A 19,748-nucleotide genomic window follows, 5' to 3' on the forward strand; every position below is an offset into this window, starting at 1 on the left:
CGGTTGGGAAAATGTCGTCCCGGCTTAACGCGGATGCCATTGGACCCGACTCCATCGTTTTCTCGTGCCGGGAAATTATAGATTACTCATCCACCCTGGCGTTACGCGGCGTTTCCTTTCATTCACACCCCCCGACCGGTCGGTGAAATGGCGGTCAAGTTCAATGTGAGCGAATGTTAAAAATACAAACCATACGTACATCAATTTTCCGGCCATTTTCCACACACGCCACTGGTGACATCGATTGGCGCACCGTTTACCACCGACTCTCTTTCCCACCCGGGGAGGTGGATTTTCCGTTCGCGCTCCTTTTGGCCGCGGTGATCGATACACTCGCCGGATGAAGGATCGTTCGAAGCAGATGTCGAGCGGAACGAACATTAAACACTGTCCACCGCCGGGTAGAGCCGAATCCGGCGTAAAGCATAAATGCAAACCTCCCACGCACTACGCCAAATATTCGTTTTACTTCCTTTTCGAATATCAATGGCTTGCTTCACTCTTCACCGGCGGCACGATGGGGGTAGTTTTGTTGATGGAAGTTTTTCATTTTTGTTTTTGTCTTCGTCGTGTTTTTCTTGCCCCCCCCCCCCCCCCCTCCCGTTGGGGGGATAGGAGGGGGAATAAATAGCGTTTTGTGCGGAGGAAGAAAATTCGTCCCCAGTTTCGCTCGAATGACGAACGTGCCAGTTCCCATCGGAATCGGAGTCCGGGCCGAAGGTCCTGATGGTGCTGATGGATTTCCCTCCCTCTCCGACGCCATCATCCCACCCCCGCAATTGTTTTGTTTGAGCTGACGTCGGGTGACGTCTCCACGCATAAATATAGAAAACATCATTAGGCATTGTTTTCTTTGGTGGAGCCAGTCCCGCTTCCTTTTTCCCGAGGGACGGATGGATTTCGCACTCAAATCATGTCCGAATAGTGATTTTCAAAGACTAGCCCAGCTAAAAATATACAGCGTGTGCGAAAAAAAAACGGGGTGGTTGACCAACATAGTACCGGTAGAGCAATGTTGAAGGAAGGAGGTAGTAAACATAACCAGAAACAATATTAAATTAGAACCGCTACATACATAAACAATAGAAGAAAAATGGAATAGTAACATAAACACAAATTGATGGGATTTGTATTTCATTGAGCAATAAAATCAACGTCAATTAATGTTCTTAACAAGAAATTTTATAGCAAAACATTATGATGACAATTGCATACTTTGTGGGGCTTACTATTCAAACCCTTTACAGCCGTTTGACTTTTCGCTTGAAATTTGCTGATTGAGATAAAAGCTGCCCACCGCTAATGCCAACAGAAACATGATATGTAAACTGTAACTCATTAACACGGCGCCATGAACCCATCAATCACACAGCTGTGCCGATTTTAATCTGCCTACACAGTTAAACTTTGCTGCCTCAACATTGTTTCGTAATGCAAGGGTCTATTTTTATAATTCTAACCAATTTTTACATCACTGTGAGTGATTGATACCTTTTCCCGGCAATTTTTACCCTGAAAGGATTTTGTTCAACCATTTATGGTTTCAAAGGGGTTTAAGTAGGATTTTTGATCAGTTTTTGTTTATTAGTAAATCTCGTAATAGAGAGAGATATGTAGTAACGCGATTCGAACTAATACTGCTCTAACCAGAGATTATTATTTGAAACAATAAGCTTGAATCACGGTTCTGCATTTTAAAAGCTCCTTCATTATAACCATACAAATTACATCACACTTTAAGTGAGGGTTTTATTTTTTATTCTCATCAATTAATTTTCATTGGTAATTTCATTCGTTATTTTGCAACGAATCATTCAAAATAAATGAATTTTGTCACATCCATTCATCTTTTTTTCCATGGTAAATGGAATGGAAATATGATGCGTACATAATCCCATTCATTTTGTGTGTTTTATCGCTTCTATGGAAAAGGGTTTACAATTTTCCCCGTTCACACTGTAACACACGAGCACCGGAAATAAATTATCTGTGCGGACATTAACTGTCACTCGTTGTTAGTTTGTAAAATAAAAGTTCTAATAAACCTAATTTAATTTTAGGTCTGACCGTTGCTCATTATCCTTAATTCTCATGCCATCAGGTTAAACAGAAATCAAACTTTTTTCAGGCCGAAATTTACGAAATTGGTTCACACGTCGTTCAAATGATGACGGACTGGGTATGCCATAAAATGTACTCAGCTATCTTTTCAGGGCGAAATGTACGTATTTCCAGCACGTCGGACAATGGAACCGTTAAGGTAAAATTTCTGTGGCTGACGAGATAAAAGTCCGCTTCAGTTACATAACGTTCGCGTGCCGGAAGGACAAGGTGTGAGATTTGTGAAACATTTCCGGCCCAACGGCAACGTTCTCGGGTGTTTACTTTTCCATGCTTTCCTTTAACCGGACCCAAATGGAACGGTCCTAGAAGGGCGGTGTTGGTATGTGACACTGTCTCGCTGGCTGCACTGATAAACACGGCACGGGGAAAATTCCTATCTCACAATCCGTGTCGAGCCGATTGGGCACGGGCCAACAGTGAAGATAACGCAGCAGCCGAGCGTAGGGCCGAAGATGAAAGTCTACTTAGTACGCGTCGGTAGCAGCGATGCAACGCCGATCCAACCAACGATGATGGATGACCTGAGCCGGCGTCTGCAGCTTACACCTGCCGAAAGGGCTACACACTGTAGATAGGGCGTTGGAAGCGATTCCGACCCGCGATAAGCTACCATCAGCGGAGAAAGAAACAACAGAGCGAAAGTAGAATTCACCCACGGCGTAATTGTCGTGGTGCGTCTCGATAATGGCGAACTCTCGATGCATGCGCGTGAAGGCTTAGAAGTCGCCGGAATCGAGGAATATTTCCGATCATTTGGAGTGATTTGCCTTTCGAGTCGAAATGTGAAAGACAGGGCCTATAAAAAATTACACAAAGCCCGGAGCAATCTGTCCAGATAACGATTGGGACGTAAGCGTTTCTATTTGGCTACTTTAAAAAAAAAGCAAAACAAGACACCTCGCTGCAGTGTTTCTCAACGCTATGTGTCATGCAAAATTGTCATACTAAAGATAATCAATGAGCGTTTTTTCCAAGATTACTAAACACTAGACAGGTTGCGACAAATAGAACATTTTTACCGGTTGACGACAAAAAAAATGAAAGAAAAATTTGACAAACAAGTTGGAATGGTTTGTTTACGTTCGGATTGGAATAACGAAGATTTAAAAAAAAAAATGAACTGTTAGCGCTGCTATTTTCAATCAAAGAAGGCTTTAACCAGATTATTAAAATTAGTGGAGGGACAGATTTACAGAGAAGAGAACTCGAAATCTATTGAACACTATCTTTGAGTTGATTAAAATTTGTTGGTTCATACTAATAATTTCATCTTCTACAAAAATTGTTCCGTTTGTTACGGTAATAACAACAAAAACCATGTCTTAATCTTAGAATGACTACGTACCTTTGTTAACGTATAGTGCTCAGTGCCGTATCACCGACGAATACAGACATTTTCAAATTTTTTCAAACTCCGTTGCTCCGTAGCTTCATTTGACCATTATTTTTGCAGCACGTCTTTAAATGGGGCATTAGCGTACGACCTTCCTCGCGCAGCTTTGTGCTATCATTAATCTGATGGTTGATCGACTCTTTTTTTTTGCCTTCGATAATTTCCTTTACGAATTGTCTGGCTATCCATGTCGCGGCAAGAGGCCACGTATGACTGATGTAGAACACCGTCTCATACAAGCTACTGCATGGGCATTAACTCACAAAGTTAGGTGTAGATATATTTGTTCCACTTGTTCGGGTGTAACAGTTTACTCTCGAGCATGTCCGTCATGGGGCCGACCTTGCCATCGTTAAACATTGCAAACGCGTTGTGTTCCTGATTTCCGGACTAAATCCTCGATCAACTTCGTAAACGGTTTTTACTGGGGACGTACAAATGGATGAAGTTCATATCATTCTTCAAGATCAACTCATTGTACACATTGGGTTCTTCCTCCGATTGTACGATTGAGAGCAATGTTGTTTCTCACATCTTACGCTTATCACAACCTATACGTCCATGGTCCAAGCAAACCAAAAGAAGAGAAACAGAAGCATTTTTATGCGAGCCACTAAATAATCTCCAACGTTCCTGCAAACCGCAACAACACCGCCGTTATTTTGACAGACAAATTATAAACAAGATATCCAAAATGGTTCCGAGCAAAACTGCTCTGTCGCAACCTGTCTAGTGTTTAGTAACCTTGGTTTTTCAATCCTTTTATATTAAACAATTTACATTGTTTTCTTAATTCACCCTCTTCGATAGTCTCAAATGCTGGTCCACGTTTTAGCCTCCTTAAGAGCTTAAGAAGCACTGCCCGTGGTAACCGGCGACGCGGAAGAGTTGCGTTCGAGCGTGTTACTAGGCATCCCCTGTTTTGGCGAACGCTCTAAGTAAGCAAAGTATCAATTTAATGCCACAGCGAGTGTTCGGAACAAAAACAGAACACAAAACAACGCAAACAGTTTCAATTTTCATCGCGGTGATGATTAAATAATACACGATTAGACGTTTCGGTAGTTTCGGTAAGCACTTTTACGTTGTTGAGGCCCTTATTGACCAACGACAAGTAGGTGGTAAGCGACAAGAATTCCACTGTTGATCGGTACACAACGATAGTGCGTGGGAAAGATTGTTCTGGATGAATCGATGGGACGCGCTCGGTTCGTTTGCTTAAGAGAGTACGCTTGTCAGCTCAGATCAGAGGGTGTGGAAGATTTACTGGGAAGAATTATCATCCCCCGCGCTGGGTACTACCTTTCAACTTTTAGTGTTTTAAACAATGTAGTTTTTAATGCCATTTTTAACTACATACATTTTTCCGATGCCATAAAGAGTTTAACATTATTTAAATGTTTTTACGTGTTTAAAATGAAAAGATTACATCCTCTAACTAACTTCAAGCGACAGTGTTGTTAACAGTTTTTTGCACGTTACTTATGTCATGCTGGTACTACTCTGAGATCACTTCATTAGGACAGTCCGATGGGACCGAGGAATATAAAAAAATGTGTGATTAGCAAGGACTATAAAAAAGTGTTTCAAGTTTAATCTTTTGGAATGTTTAGCTGCGCGGGATAATTGATTTGAATACAACGCTCGGAATTTAGCACTGTTTTTAATTGAAATATTTGTAAATTTGTACGAAACATTGGAAAAGCAGTAAAAGTTTTAATTTATTGTAATTTTCTATTCAAATCATACATATTTTAAAAACACTATCCGAAATGGGAAAACATTTTTACTGTCCTTCAATAATTCACAATAAAAAAACAGTCTTCGGATAATTTTAATTCATTCAAACTGGCTTCTATTCGATTTTTAACTAATTTGCCAAGACATGTTTGTAAAGTCGTTTATTTTTAGGAAAGCCATCGACCATATTTGAACCGATTCGAAGGGAATCACCGACCGGTATTTTTCCGCATTTGGGTGACCTTGGACGAATGGTTGGACAGTTGGTTGGTTATCGGTTTCGATTCGCTCTATCCACCACCTGCCAGTCTTGTGGCTGCCACGAACGTCCAGATGTGGTTGCCACGGCCGTTCGGATAAGCGAAAATAACATCGGCAAATCACGTTCCCGCGAACTGTCTCCGACCGGCGAAATTGACGTGATTTTGTTCCGGGACAAACTGGCCCAGCTTGACAATCGCGAGATGCAGCTTCACTGATACGATTTATCGGACTGTGAGAAAAATGATTTCGATTTTCTACGAAACCACCCTCTCCCCTACGTAAATACCTACACACACATACACATAGTTGTAGCACGTAGAGAAGTAAGATGCATGGATGGTCTAGCTCAAGTGCAGCGGTACGTTAAAGTGATCGGCCGGGACCGATGGTGCGATAATGGCGATGGGGCATCTTCTTTGTATAAATTAATCTTACTCCGAAGAGGAACCGTTCAGTGTGCGCTTGATAACCGGCTAGTGTGGATCGTGGCTCGAGAGAACATCCTTCCACGCGTTGGAACCGCCAAGGAAGGGACGGAACAGTGAGACCAAGTGAGAGGAAGTGAAGTGAAACAAATCGAGGTGGACGAAGCAACAATTGCGCCCGAGTGGCACGTGAGCGAGTTTTCCGTGGGGAAAGTCATCGGTGCCCACCAGCCAACGGTCGTTGCCGAGCAGTGCGCGAAAGTTATGAGCAAAGTGTCCCTGTTCATCGGCTACAAGAACCGACGCCTGAAGGCAGTAGTGACAAGAACATTCCCAAACCAAGGACTGCCGAGGTCGTGAATTTGGGACTCGCATTGGAAGTGTTCCGTGTGTTGCGAACGGTGAGTATCATGCGTGCTTCAGTGACTTCAGTATCCTGGACAACAGTTTACAATTTCGCCGAACCCAGCAATCTGACCTATCAGGTCAACTATCCCTTGCGTATGTCAAATCGAGCTCAAAATTCATTCAACCACGTGACGAAAGTGACTCCACGAGAGACAGATAAACCTCCACCATGCACCTTGGTTACAGTGAACTTCCGCACTACTGGGCATGACCTCAAGTTGATGTGTGTGCTTTATTTTCTATTGTACAATTGATTTGCTAGAAGAGGCCAAGTTGAGGGAACACAACCTGTTTCCCATCACTTCTTTGGACCAGTTGAAAGTAATTTATGATTCTAATTTATTTATTGCGCTTATGTTTCCACGTTCATGACGGGTTTTATCTTTTAATCTTTTTTTGTTATTTTAATACGCTTTTTGTCATTTGGCGGTCAACTGCCGAGTTCAATGTTATATGAATCAATACAACATGTTTGTTTATCCAAGGAGCGCTTATAATGATTCACTAACTTTAACGTTTAGTAATTCTTTTTATCCTCTAACTGTAGCATGTTAAATTTTTGGTTTTTTGCTACAAGTATTTAGAAGTAAATGTTAAATTATAGAATTTTAACATAATCAGCTATACAGTTTTTAAAAAAAACACAGGCAACCACATTAAATTGGTATTCTGGCGATAGAATTGATCGAAAATCAAATGAATGCTAGCAGAAAATTGTGTGAAGCTCTGGTAAATTAACTTAGCACAGCACTTTGCTAAAACATTGGAACAATGCAATTGAGATGTAAGGAAATTATGTTAAAACTCACCTTTGCGAGGGGAATAATAACAGGTTGCCGAAAACAAACCGACGCGCATTTGCGCAAATCAATCCAGCAATCAAATAGCGAGACATTGACACAAATGTTCGCCGTTTCCAGACACCGCCGCGCCGTTGTTTTCCACCCGAAGCATCATGTTTACGCCTGGAGCACTCGGTTGGGGTTATGTAGACGGTGGAAACTCAGGTGTTTTCAGGTAAAGGCCATGAACCGCCGCTCCTAGGGAGGAACGGCACCGTGGAACCGATGGTTTGAACTTGAAAATTGGCGGTGGGATTTTGCGGCCCTTTCGGCGGAGCTGGGTGCATTTGTAGCACCCATTGCCTTTGGGGCAACGGTTCGCGAACTCCACACCGGGTCGTCTGGTGCGCGGGTGCCTTTTCTGCATTGAAGTGGAAGGGAGCGATTAAAATGCTGTTGCAAACAGGTATTAACAGCCCCTCCTTCACGAATGGGGACAGTAAGTTTCGTTTTGCTTACCACTTGAAACCGGCCGGTCACACTTTAGCCGACCACCATGTGATTGTTTGGATTTGGATCGCAGGCAGTAAATTCCCCCTTCAAACTCCTCCAGTCGGCCATCCCGTGAGGGCGATTTGTGTCTTAGCGTTCTCGCTTCGTCAGGGTGACGGAATTCGTTTCCTGTTGGCAGAAGCATAAGAGTACGAGATGTTTCCTTATCGGCCTCTCGTGTCTCGTTGTCAGTAAACAATCTTGCTGCCGGGGCCCGTCGAAAGGCCTATCAGCAAGTCTAATGATCGGGCCGGAGAAGCGCACGGTTTGTGTGCAAATCATTTCGGTACCACCGTTAAAATCAAACGGGTCACCCGCCCTGGGATCGGTGCGAATTAATTGGGACGAAAATAGTGCCGCTGATAGCGACGTTCGATCGATTGTCCGCTTGATTGGCTCATTTGGGTGTTTGCGGTTTGTGCAGTTTGTTAATTGATAACGCGATCGCGCTTGTTAGTGGGATTTCGGTTTGAACGATTCCACCAGCGAGCGTCGAGGTGCCGAAACATTTTCCAGACAGGGTCGAAGTTCTCGCTAATTAACGAGCGATTGCGGTTACCCTGACCGTGGGCAACATATTCCCAGGCGGCTGCTACATATTTTCACGCATCATCCGAACCGCTTGAAAGTGAAGACCCACACCCAGGCGCTGTTAAACCAGAGTCCGAGCCCGTTGGAAAAGATTTTGGAAGGACGTTTGATTAGCCACCACGCGGCGTAGCTTCAAAGTTTCTCAATGTTCTGTAAAACTAGCCAGAATCTATTTCGAACAGAAAAAGAGAAGAAAAATACAAAGAATGATTAATGATTTTGATAAAAATTCATTTAAAAAATTCATCATAGATAATCTACTAAGTAAAAGTAGTAAATACTAGTAAAGAAGTAACAGCTTAAATCATTTAGGATACTTCCGAATATTCCTTTATTGTTTTTTAAAATATTTTACTAAATATTATGAACGCATTTCAAATTATGGGTTTGGTTTTCAGTTATCCTAAACCTATTAACAATTATCACTGAGAATAGGATGTTCAACATTTTAATATGCATATTTGTGATACCCTTGACGATAAAGGAATTTAATCATATGTCTCATAAAAACGAAATAAATAAAAGAAAAGGACTTCAAATACCTCCCTCACATGCTGTCGAATGCTGCAAAACATGCCCAGCAATAATTTTGGTTTCATTCGAGCGGCAAATCGAGGAGCTTCCAGCCGGCCCTAAGCCGGTTATCAGTAGCAACCGAAAAGGCATGTGGGATGCGTGTAGTTGTCAGTGCATCATAAAATAAAATAAAACTGAAATTAAGAATGAAGAATGCCAATAAAAGGCACCCGAGATAGTGAGAGGCTCACCATGCATGCTCGGTGTAAAACCGAACTCGGGACAGCAAGCGGCACTTCGGGAACTGGGAAATAGTTCCTCGGTGTAATGGAATAACGAGTCATCGTACGTAACTTGGTAACACTGTGGTTGGCTGGAAAAGGCGATAGTTTATTGCAACGCTTCAATTCGGTTGGAATGTGAAAGATGTTGCTAGCAGCGTTTGCAGCATATTGCTGTTTAGAAGCGAAATGGAACGATGTAATAAAATTCAATAACGACAGAAGATAATTAAATTAAATGCTAATTGTACCAATTTCCTTCTGCGCCGAAAAGCACTGTGCAAAAAGCTGAAAATATGAAACAAAACTAATATTGCACTGCAATTCGAGGTTCAAACTTTCTCCTAGAACAAATAATCCAACACATTACCAGTACAGAATCAGAAGTGCAAAACAATCTAGCAGGCGGCGCTCGTGAAAATACAGTACGTCAACAATTCTCCCAACTTTGGCGTGTTCTGGAGTATTTTTGTTTGTTAAAATTGTACCCGAAATTCGTAAAATATCTACCATGAAAAGTGAGTTTTATCAAGTGCTTATAACGTACTATCCTTCGACAAGTTTGTTGGTAACTTTCGCGCTCGTTTTCTTTGAACTATCGTTCGAGTTTCCTTTCACTTGCATCATAGTTCTAAAAGCAGCAAAACACCGTCGGTAAAGTAGCCATAACAGCCGATTTTGTCCCGATCACGCTAATTGGAAAAAAGGAACCACTGATAACCTATCAAATAAGGCTTTTTTCCCACGTCCCCGGAACCGTCGATATTTCCTCTCTCTTTCGTTTTTTAGATGTTTTGGTGTAGCCTAAAACAAAAAGCAAGAAGAGTGAAATGATCGAAGGAAAAGAATACGTCCTCCCGATTACACAGTCATGCCTCGGCTGCTAGAACGGTGGCTCTTAATCGGTCATCGTTGGAGGATGTCGTGTGTGTGTTTCGTGGGTAATCTCCACCCATTCTTCGACCCGCGTTCGCCTCAATTACACAGGCCGACGATTGTGAGCCTGGGTTTGGTGAGGAATTAGGGCGTCAGTTGGTTTCCGTTCCGGTTCGGGAAGGTTTTAGTGCTGTGGTTGTCGTGTTGTAAACAGCATTCCTAGCGCTTTGTCCGGCGATTTAACTTGCGGGTGTTGCAGCATGAACGGTTATGGTAGATTTCTGGCGTCTTCTTTCCGTCATCGAACCTGTTTCGTTTCGTCAAATAACATCCAATCCTTAATCCCGATGTCTACCTCCTGATTCGCATTACAGAAACAATCTCAGGAGCGGACGGAGGCAAAGACGGTGCAGCGGGAACGTCCAGTGGACAGCAGTCGCGACCAGGTACGAGCAACCGAACCGGTGGGAAGCACCTTCGAACGCAGGGTCAGAACAGCCTCACGATGGTGGCCGGTGGTGGCAGCAACTTTCACACGGAGTTCCTCAACGATCCGGTCGTGCGGGAGATGCGCCAAGCGCGTGAGGAAAATGCCCGCCGACAGAAACATGACTACTCGCACGTCTTCAGGTAAGGGTGTAAACGCTGCCTTAGAACCAATTCGGGACAATCCAACAAGCCATTCAGCCCCAAGCTCATACAGCACCACAGACAATTTGCTAATCAACGTGTGTGACTAACAATCTTTTTTGTTACTTCTTTACCCCTTTCGACCGACAGGAGGAAAACCCGCTTCGACTTCATCCGCATTTCGGCGGTCATCATGGGCATGGAGTTTGTGTACTCGGCCGAGACGGCGTTCGTATCGCCGATCCTGCTCGGCATCGGCATCGAGCACCAGCTGATGACGATGATCTGGGGAATCTCGCCGCTGATCGGCTTCTTCCTGTCACCCGTTATCGGTGGCCTGAGCGACCGATGTCGGTCGAGATTTGGCCGGAGGCGACCCGTTCTGTTCGCGCTCGGCGTCGGCCTGATAGCCGGCTGCCTGTTGGTACCGTTCGGGAAGAACATTGGCGAGTGGTTTGGGGATCTCGGCGAGATTGTGGTCGATCCGGCGTCGTCCATTCTGGACCCGGTCGCAGCGAGACTGATCGATCTGAATGGAACCGTGGCGACGGAAGCCTTGCGAGGGTACAACTTCTACCGCGTCGATGAGGAAATCGTCGAACATCGGTTAGACTACAAGTGGGCGATTGTGATCACGATCATCGGCACGATTCTGATGGATTTTAACGCCGACAACTGCATGACGCCGTCTAGGGCGTACCTGTTGGATATCTGTCTACCGGGTAAGTTCTACTCACTAACGGATTTGTGATCTTGCATCCTCAACTAAAACTGTGTCCATCTCTCCACTCTCCAGAGGACCATGGACGCGCCTGCAGCACTTTCTCCATCCTGGCCGGGTTTGGTGGATCCGTCGGATATGCCATGGGTGGCATCAACTGGGATGAGACATCGTTCGGTGAATTCCTTGGGGGTAGCATCAAGACCGTATTCACGTTGGTGGTCATAATCTTCGCCGTGTGCCTTACGATCAGCCTTACAAGCTTCCGTGAGATCCCGCTCCCGTTGCTGGAGGCGGATGAGCTCCTTCGCCCCCTTACGGAGACCGTGGTGAAGAAGGAGAAGGCACGCAGGGAGAAGCAAATTTTTACCGTGAGGGAAGTCAGCAAGGCGCTGACGGCACAGTTGCAGAGTATTCAGTCGCCCGAGCTGAACGTGCCGCAGAAGATCAACAACGCGCTGGTGGATGTCGAACGGAACCCTCCGGTCAAGGATGCAGCGGTCGAGCTGGCGGAGGAGGACGACGATGAGGATGAAGAGAAGCAGATGAGCCCGAAGGACTTTATCAAGAGCATCGTCATGATGCCGAAGTCGATCGCCATCCTGTGCGTCACAAATCTCTTCTGCTGGATGAGTCACCTGAGCTACGCACTGTACTTTACCGATTTCGTTGGAGAGGAGGTGTTCGGAGGTAATCCGGCTGCGCCGTCGTTCTCCGAGGAAAACAAGCTGTTCCTCGAGGGTGTCCGGTATGCCTGCTTCGGTATGGCCATCTACTCGCTCTCCTGCTCCACCTGCTCGTTCACGATCGAGAAGCTGATCAAGGTGTTGCGTGCGCGAACCGTCTACTGTGGAGGACTGTTCATCGACGCGGTCGGTATGGCCTGCATGGCGTACTTCCCGAACAAGGTGACCGTTTTCGTGCTGAGTGCGACCGGGGGTATCGTCTATGCCCTTCTCTTCACCATGCCCTTCCTCCTTCTCGGCCAATACCACGCCAAGGGAACGGTAAGTTCACACAGGATTACAAAGCGAGTCTTCAAAGTTGAAGATATCTATAAGCACCGTCACTTTCTTCATTCTTCACGCAGTTCAAAGTCCATAAGGCTGGCGCAGAAACACAGGAACGGAAGCGTGGACTCGCCACCGACATTGCCGTCGTCGGGGGCATGATCTTCGTCGCACAAATCATCGTGGCGCTCGGGATGGGAGCTCTGATCACCGCGTTCGGTACCACCGCTGTCGTCGTCTACAGTGCCAGTATCTGCAGTCTTCTGGCGTCGCTCTGCGCCACGCAGGTGGTGTACATGGATCTCTAAGGACGATTCATCCCGGACAGGCGGAGAGAGAAAGAGAGTAATAGAATAATTCTGAGAAGAAGAGCGTAAGGGAACGATGTCCCTTCCGTGTACATGTGATACCTGCACCTACAAACCAGCCTCTGCTCGTACTCTACTTTTCGCGGCAAACGAGCCGGATACTCCCTGCACTTATTTAATTCTTACTCACGTTTGTTGTGGGGCTTTCCTGATGCTCGCAGTGTTTTTGGTGGCCTTTCACGTTAGGAGCAATAAACTATCTCAGTGAACTCTGCGCTTTTCTGGCCCGGCCGGTGAGCGATCGGGGAGGATGATCTACGGTACGGTATTTATTAACAAATGTAAGCGAATTACGATAATAAATAGCATCTTAGCTGAATTGTCTGTTAAGCTACTACCCGACACACGTTGTTGATACCTTTTTGTTTGCGGTTTAAATGCGGCAATACTGTGTTTTATATCGATAAAGACTTTCAGAAGTCGATAACAAACTGAAGAATTTTATAACTATATAATATGGAAAGCAAGGAATTATCAAATTATTTAACTGTATTGGGATATTTTGTCTACTAGCAAAGATTCAAATTGCCCGCCTCGATTGCTTCACGCCGAAATATAGGCTACACGCAAGGCAAGGAATACATTTTAAATTAATTTTAATACACGTGTTCGTTTTAAAATTCTCTCAACGATACCAACAGCTTATGAATCAAACTAACGAAAGCAGTTGTTTTCAGCAGCATCAAAGGGTTAGATCATTGTTTCATGTGCAATGTAAGCTGATAAATATAAAACACGCTGTTTGAATTGTTGGATAATTTTATGCAAGAAACCAACTGGTCTAATCTTACCCAATACGATGCGAAAACAATTACAAGCTAGGAAATCCGTAGCATTGTCCAGCAAAGATGTAGTTGTACCATTTCGCTAATTAAAAGAAACCCTTAATTTATGAGACATTCTGGATTCTTTAGAGACCGTTCATTTTTTAAAATGGCTATAAATGTAAATCGCGGTCGTCAGAATGCCTCAAGTCACGTTTAAATTTCCTTTCCCAACTAATCAGAATGGTAACGTGCGCCGATCAACCTCCAGGCACGATCCGTACACAAATTATCTCATTGTATCGCAATAACCCGGATATGCATGTGTTAAGCTAAGGATCACCGTCCTTTTATTCTGTAAGCATGTTGCTTTGTTTACGTGCTCTTATACTTCCTACTTGTCAACGGTATTGTTGATTTAGAAGAGTTCATGAATAAATTGTTGTTCAACAGCTTTTTCATGTTTCGTCTAGCTTCAATATGTAACCATGTGTTTCGCTGATAACAGCAACAAAGAAAAATATAAAAAAGTATATCCTTTGCGAGAATATGAATAAGAAAGCATCAATAACGCGCCCTCATTTAAACGAAAAATTTAGAAATGAAATATCTGCATAAATTCATTAATAACAATAAAGTGCATAAAGTGAAAAAAACGAAAAATTCTTTTTTAAAACAATAAAAATTTCGTTTATTTGCAACAAAGCTCTTCCGTTTAAAACGACCTTAGCATTTCTTTCGCCGGGCTGCTTTATCGAACAAGTAGACAAAAAACTTCAACTGGAACGGAACGTAAATGGCCAATAAAGGGCCTAATTTAAACAAACTCTCCAACTTTCATTCGCAAGTAAAAAATATCAGCAAGAGCTTAATTTCGAGACATAAGGTAGCGTTAACATGTTAATTGGTCTTAATTCTTGAACTTCATATGCATGTACGCTCGATACAAAACCTATCCAGCACTGTTATCACACTAAAGTTTATATGGCAGGAAGAAGTAAAGGTATAAATGAATTTACACTACCCTCCAAAATGCGTTTAGGCGTATTAAGTGAGAATGGATTGAAACAATACGTATGTATAAAAGCGCATCACTTAAGTTAAAGCCCCAGTTGAAAATAAACCCTACCGCTGTAGAGTGGTAATAGTAAAATCGGACGAACCGCTCCCGATCTTCTTGAAGTTCAGCAGTTGAATATCTATCAATACATTATGGTGAGTCATCGGGTCAGCCTAAGTCTAGGGAACACCGTCCCTGGACCATCAGGCATCCTCGACCCTCATTCAAACTCAGAGTTATCTGCTGCCATAACAGTGTCGACAAGTGCAACAAAACACGAGAAGGAAATGGTCGAAGATTGTGATAGCAGCTACATTACACGCTCCTGAAATGCAAGATCATGGCGATACGTGATGTAATTATTTCTATCAATTAATGTGTACATTACCAACACCCGGATGATGCACCGTGAGTTCATATATTACTACTGTAACCATTCTGTCTCGTTGCAGAATCGCCCTACTCTCTCCCTCCCACATTCAGAACGCTAGGCACCAGCGGGAAGGATAGAGGGTGGATTAGTGTCTCTTCAGCTACGGAGCCCTCAGGAGCTACGTCATAAACGCGGCAAGCTTAACATATCAATGTAATTCCACGTGCGACACCTTTGTTCGCTTTTAGTAGCGATTTGACGATCGAACGATCAAGCTCGCGTGAAGATTTACTTTGATCTGAAGGCAGGGTTGTAGTCGGTGTGAGTTCCGGGTTGTTTGTTTTCCTCATCCATCTCTTTGGAGGTGGTATAAAGCGGTGCGCGGGGTGATTTTAGTCAGTCGAAGTCAGCAACCTTTCCGACACGCGACGGTGACGTTACCTCCGGAATCAGGTTTTGTCTATGAATCTCGGCGACAGCCAGTCACGGCTTGTTGGTGAGAGTGTGTGAGATACAGAGTTCGTCCCGTCCTTGATGGCGTGCGCCTTACCCTTCGTTTGAGCGCATCGCGCTGTGCACAATTTACATGCAAAACAACACAAAACCGTAACATGTTGCGCGAGATTAAGAGGTTTTACAATTGGCTCGCGTCGGCAGTCGTCAGTAGCACTGTGGCTCTTGTCGCGTCCAGACCAAATCGTAAATGCGAGCGCAATTTTGGACGACCCAAGAGGTTCACTGACGACGACGATCACGATGAGGATAGCGACGCAGATGATGATGTCATTCCTATGGTTAAAACCGGAAAGGATTGCGACCCTTACCCAACAGCATCCGGTTGTGACGCAGTGGCATGGGAACTCCGGCGAGCACGGGAAGAACATGCACGACACCAGCGGCATGATTATTCGCACGTTTTCCGGTGAGAGTTCAACCCTTTCTCGACGTCTCGATCACGATGTTTAACCCTTTTACTCGTTCTTCCCTGCGTTATAGGAAAAAGTCCCTGTTGGATTTAATACGACTGTCGTTCGTTAGTATGGGCATAGAAATAATGTACTCCGCTGAGACGGCGTTCGTAACACCGATCCTGCTCGGCATCGGGATCGAGCACCAGCTGATGACGGTCGTGTGGGGAATCTCACCGCTGATCGGCTTCATCGTTTCTCCATTCTTGGGCACCTTCAGTGACCGGTGCCGGTCGAGGTTTGGTCGACGCCGCCCAGTCCTGATGATGCTGGGCATAGGACTCGTGCTAGGTGAGTGCCAGTGTTTTCGACTTGGTGGCGTGGTGTATAACTCCGATGGACTAATGTGTATAGTGTGACCATTTGTTGGATGAATCTCAATCAATCTATCCACGCAGTCCATGTGCAATCCCATATCCTCTGGGCGACTGAAATATGCAGAAATGAAACGTGTTGTTGAGTTCAGTTTTACATCAATCACAGTGTGCCTTACCAAGGAACAGACGAATAGAACGTGTCCTTGATACCACTATACCGTGAAACAAAGCGAAAGGAAGAAAAAAGAAACCAACTAACTCGCTTTTGTAAACAAGTGTGCTTTGTGTACTTGGTGCGGGAGATTTGTTTTTAATTACATCACAATTTTACTTGTGAGTAGTAGTGTTGGTAAACTAAATTAAGTTCTCATAAAAATGAAGCAGCTGCTTAGTGGAATTTTTTGTAGTGTATTAATCGTTAACGAATCAAATTAGAAATAGTGAGTAATAATAGATGAAGTGCAGAAGAAGAGCTACTGCTCGAAACAGTAATCAAAAATCATATGATTGTTCACTAACACATCATACTTCCAACTTCAACAGCATCATACATGTGAGTTGCTTTCACGCTTAGATTTCGCGCGAGATCTGATCGCCAACACCAACCGCCGGATGTTGTGACTGGAGTTTCCACGTAATGATACAAACGGGTATCCGAAACGAACGCTATAGAGCGGATTGTGTGATTAGTGGAATTAAGTTGATTTAACAATGAACTTGGAGCAGCTGTATTAATCGCGACAATCGACCGTGCGGTGCTGCCATGTAGTTATCACGCCGAGAGCAGGTTATGAAACTGTCAATACGTATACGTGATGATGCTACGCCACTTATCGCTCAGACACTGCCAGTTAGTTTGTGTTTGGTTTTAAAGGTCGTTGGAGTCCAGCTTTCCATTCTACGAAATCCATTCAACATTATAAAATGAGTGATAAAATGATGAAATTTCAAAGCACCTTGCTTTGAAGCTTAGATTACAAAATGGTCTCAGTATACCCATATTTTATGGAGTTCCTCTTTGATGGAGTGTACATTCTATATAAACAAACATGAATTTTAGAGAATGCATCTAAATCACTCAACAAAAAATATACATTACGTTACAAACATAAATTAAACCGTGTGGCTCTATTTTGCAGGATGTCTTTTGCTCCCATTTGGAGAAACCATCGGCCATTGGTTGGGTGACATCGGAGAAGCAGAAGTTCCCGTCTTTAGCAACTCTGTTGTGATCAACTCTGCCTCAGAGATTGAAAGCACCCCGCCTAGTACCACGCCTAGCATCCATTACCGATGGACCATAGTGTTCACTATCCTTGGCACTATTTTACTAGACTTTTGTGCCGACTCTACGCAACCACCGGCCATGGCGTACCTGCTGGATGTTAGTTTACCAGGTAAGGGGTTTGTTAGAGTGCTTGAAAATCGTCAAGTATTGTTGTGGCCAATTGATAATTTGCAGAGGATCACGAGCGGGCTTGCAGCATGTTTTCGTTACTGTCCGGAGTCGGAGGATGTATAGGATACCTCATCGGAGCGATCGACTGGGATGGAACGATGTTGGGCCAGCTGCTTGGTGGCAACATCAACACCGTGTTTATTCTGGTGATGATGATCTTCGTGTTAAGTGTCACCGTTACGGTGTGCAGCTTTCGAGAAATTCCACTGGCTCTCATGGAGCGCGACGAGTTGCTGCAGCCCCTCACCGAGCGCATCATTGCCAAGGAGCGGCAGCACATCACCAGCGAAGAAAAACTCTTCGCGCCAAGGAAAGACCTCGCCGATTCGCTATTACCTCTACTAGACAACGAGCACGAACTGAACGATAACCACGTCACCCTTACCGGGTACACGGAAAAGGAGTCACTCATGGGTAATGAAAGAACCTCACGTACGGCAAAGAACTTCTTCAATATCGCCTCCCGGATACCGCCCGCGCTGGGGGTGTTGTGCGCGACGAATCTCTTCTGCTGGATGAGCCACATCAGCTATAGCATTTACTTTACGGACTTTGTTGGTGAGAAGGTGTTCGGCGGTGACCCGATGGCAAACTCCGACTCCAACGAGTACGCCCTATACCTTCAAGGCGTCCGCTACGGGTGTTTTGGGTTGGCCATCTGTGCCATAGCCTCTTCCACGTACTCGTGTGTGATAGAGAGGTTGATTCGGCGGTTCAGAGCACGGACCGTCTATTGCGGTGGGCTGCTGATCGATTCCCTCGGCATGCTGATCATGGCCCTGTTCCCCAACAAAGTAACCGTGTACGTGTTCAGCGCTACCGGCGGCATCGTCAGTTCCTTTCTGTACACGATGCCATACATCATCCTGGCAAAGTACCACGCGAAAGGATGGGTCTGTAAATCTTATAAATAATTTACTCTTGCAGTTTATGGAGTTGAATTATAACCACACAGATCGTTACTTTCAACCACAGCTGGACGCAAGTGGCGATACCAACTCAACTCAACCGCGCCGTGGGCTCGCCGCCGACATCTCGCTCATCGGCAGCATGCTGTTCGTGGCGCAGATCATCCTTTCCCTCTCGATGGGGCCACTCGTGACGCTAACCGGAACGACCGCCTCCGTCATCTACACTGCCAGTGTTTGTAACTTCATGGCGGCACTGTGCGCCTCCCAGATCCAGTATCTGGATCTCTAGTCGCACCATGATGCCTGCGCGATACCATTAGAAGGCACCCATCTTTACCTGCATCAGATAATTTACATTACGGTGATAGTCATTTAATTCATAATTTAAGATAAGAAAATTGTATGTAGTTGGTAATAAATTGATATTTGCTGTGTTATTAAAAACCAAAATTGAAGTATTCATTACACGCTTTATTCTTCGGCCACTAGGCTATGGGACTCAATGGTTTTATGGATAGTATAGTTTTCAATTTCTTTTAGAAGTGTGAATTGCGACATTTAGGTTTCTGTTGATAAAGATTTTGTCAAATTGTTTAAAAAAGAAAGTTTTACCAGTCCAGAAAGTCCAGTTTTACGTTGCTGTTTTACATCCCAAAATACTGTGGTAATGACATCCAATTCTGTCGAAGAGAAGTTGCAGGACGACAAAGTCTACGAGGATCGGTGAAAATATCCCACCAGTAACTAATTGCGCCGGAAGGTAGGCAGCACGCAATACCGGAAATAAATTTTAAACTTTACACACGTGTTTTTTGACTATCGTTGCCCCCAAAACGATAATTGAAAACGTTATCGAAAACTAATCAATCAATCTATCGGCCCTGATTTGTTAAGCAGTTCGCAATGGTTGGATAACTGTTTGATTTGAAATTCCTGTTCATAAATACTAAACCTACAATATTCTTGTACTTTTACGCAAAGAAAACGTAACCGTAGCATATGGAATATTCCGGAGTTTGCAGCGTATAAACAACAGCTATAAATGTTAATGACGGTCGGCACGATGCCTCAAGACACGTTTAATTCCTTTTCCAACAAACCAGAATGGTAACGTGTGCCGATCCAGCTTCGAGCACACAAATTATCTCGTTGTATCGTAATCTCCCGGATATGCAAACATTGAGATAAAGGTATCAGCACACTTTTGTTCTGTAA

General features: G+C 44.3%; 2 protein-coding genes across 2 annotated transcripts; both read left to right on the forward strand.

Moving 5' to 3' along the window:
• The first annotated feature begins 10,212 nt into the window (after positions 1 to 10,212).
• Positions 10,213 to 12,621, forward strand: LOC131285807 (proton-associated sugar transporter A-like). The gene is made up of 5 exons (XM_058314661.1): positions 10,213 to 10,225; positions 10,327 to 10,582; positions 10,733 to 11,304; positions 11,379 to 12,310; positions 12,394 to 12,621. Exons 1-5 carry the CDS (start codon positions 10,213 to 10,215, stop codon positions 12,619 to 12,621), a joined length of 2,001 nt encoding a protein of 666 aa, XP_058170644.1.
• Positions 12,622 to 15,489: 2,868 nt separating this feature from the next.
• On the forward strand, positions 15,490 to 18,822 carry LOC131288413 (proton-associated sugar transporter A-like). Its single transcript, XM_058317545.1, has 5 exons — positions 15,490 to 15,800; positions 15,875 to 16,137; positions 17,303 to 17,560; positions 17,626 to 18,515; positions 18,598 to 18,822. The coding sequence occupies exons 1-5, from the start codon at positions 15,490 to 15,492 to the stop codon at positions 18,820 to 18,822; spliced, it is 1,947 nt and encodes a 648-aa protein (XP_058173528.1).
• Positions 18,823 to 19,748: the final 926 nt, after the last annotated feature.

The sequence above is a fragment of the Anopheles ziemanni genome, chromosome 3 (genome assembly GCF_943734765.1).
Source record: "Anopheles ziemanni chromosome 3, idAnoZiCoDA_A2_x.2, whole genome shotgun sequence".
In the NCBI taxonomy this organism is placed as follows: Eukaryota; Metazoa; Arthropoda; class Insecta; order Diptera; family Culicidae; genus Anopheles; species Anopheles ziemanni.

What these genes read in the sequence shown, in the direction of transcription:
- LOC131285807 (XM_058314661.1), top strand. An exon ending in GACTACTCGCACGTCTTCAG is followed by an intron (nt 10,583 to 10,732) that starts GTAAGGGTGTAA and finishes TTCGACCGACAG; the next exon opens with GAGGAAAACCCGCTTCGACT. An exon ending in AATACCACGCCAAGGGAACG is followed by an intron (nt 12,311 to 12,393) that starts GTAAGTTCACAC and finishes TTCTTCACGCAG; the next exon opens with TTCAAAGTCCATAAGGCTGG.
- LOC131288413 (XM_058317545.1), top strand. Translation starts at nt 15,490, where the DNA reads ATGTTGCGCGAGATTAAGAGGTTTTACAATTGGCTCGCGTCGGCAGTC. An exon ending in GGGCATAGGACTCGTGCTAG is followed by an intron (nt 16,138 to 17,302) that starts GTGAGTGCCAGT and finishes TCTATTTTGCAG; the next exon opens with GATGTCTTTTGCTCCCATTT. An exon ending in GCTGGATGTTAGTTTACCAG is followed by an intron (nt 17,561 to 17,625) that starts GTAAGGGGTTTG and finishes GATAATTTGCAG; the next exon opens with AGGATCACGAGCGGGCTTGC.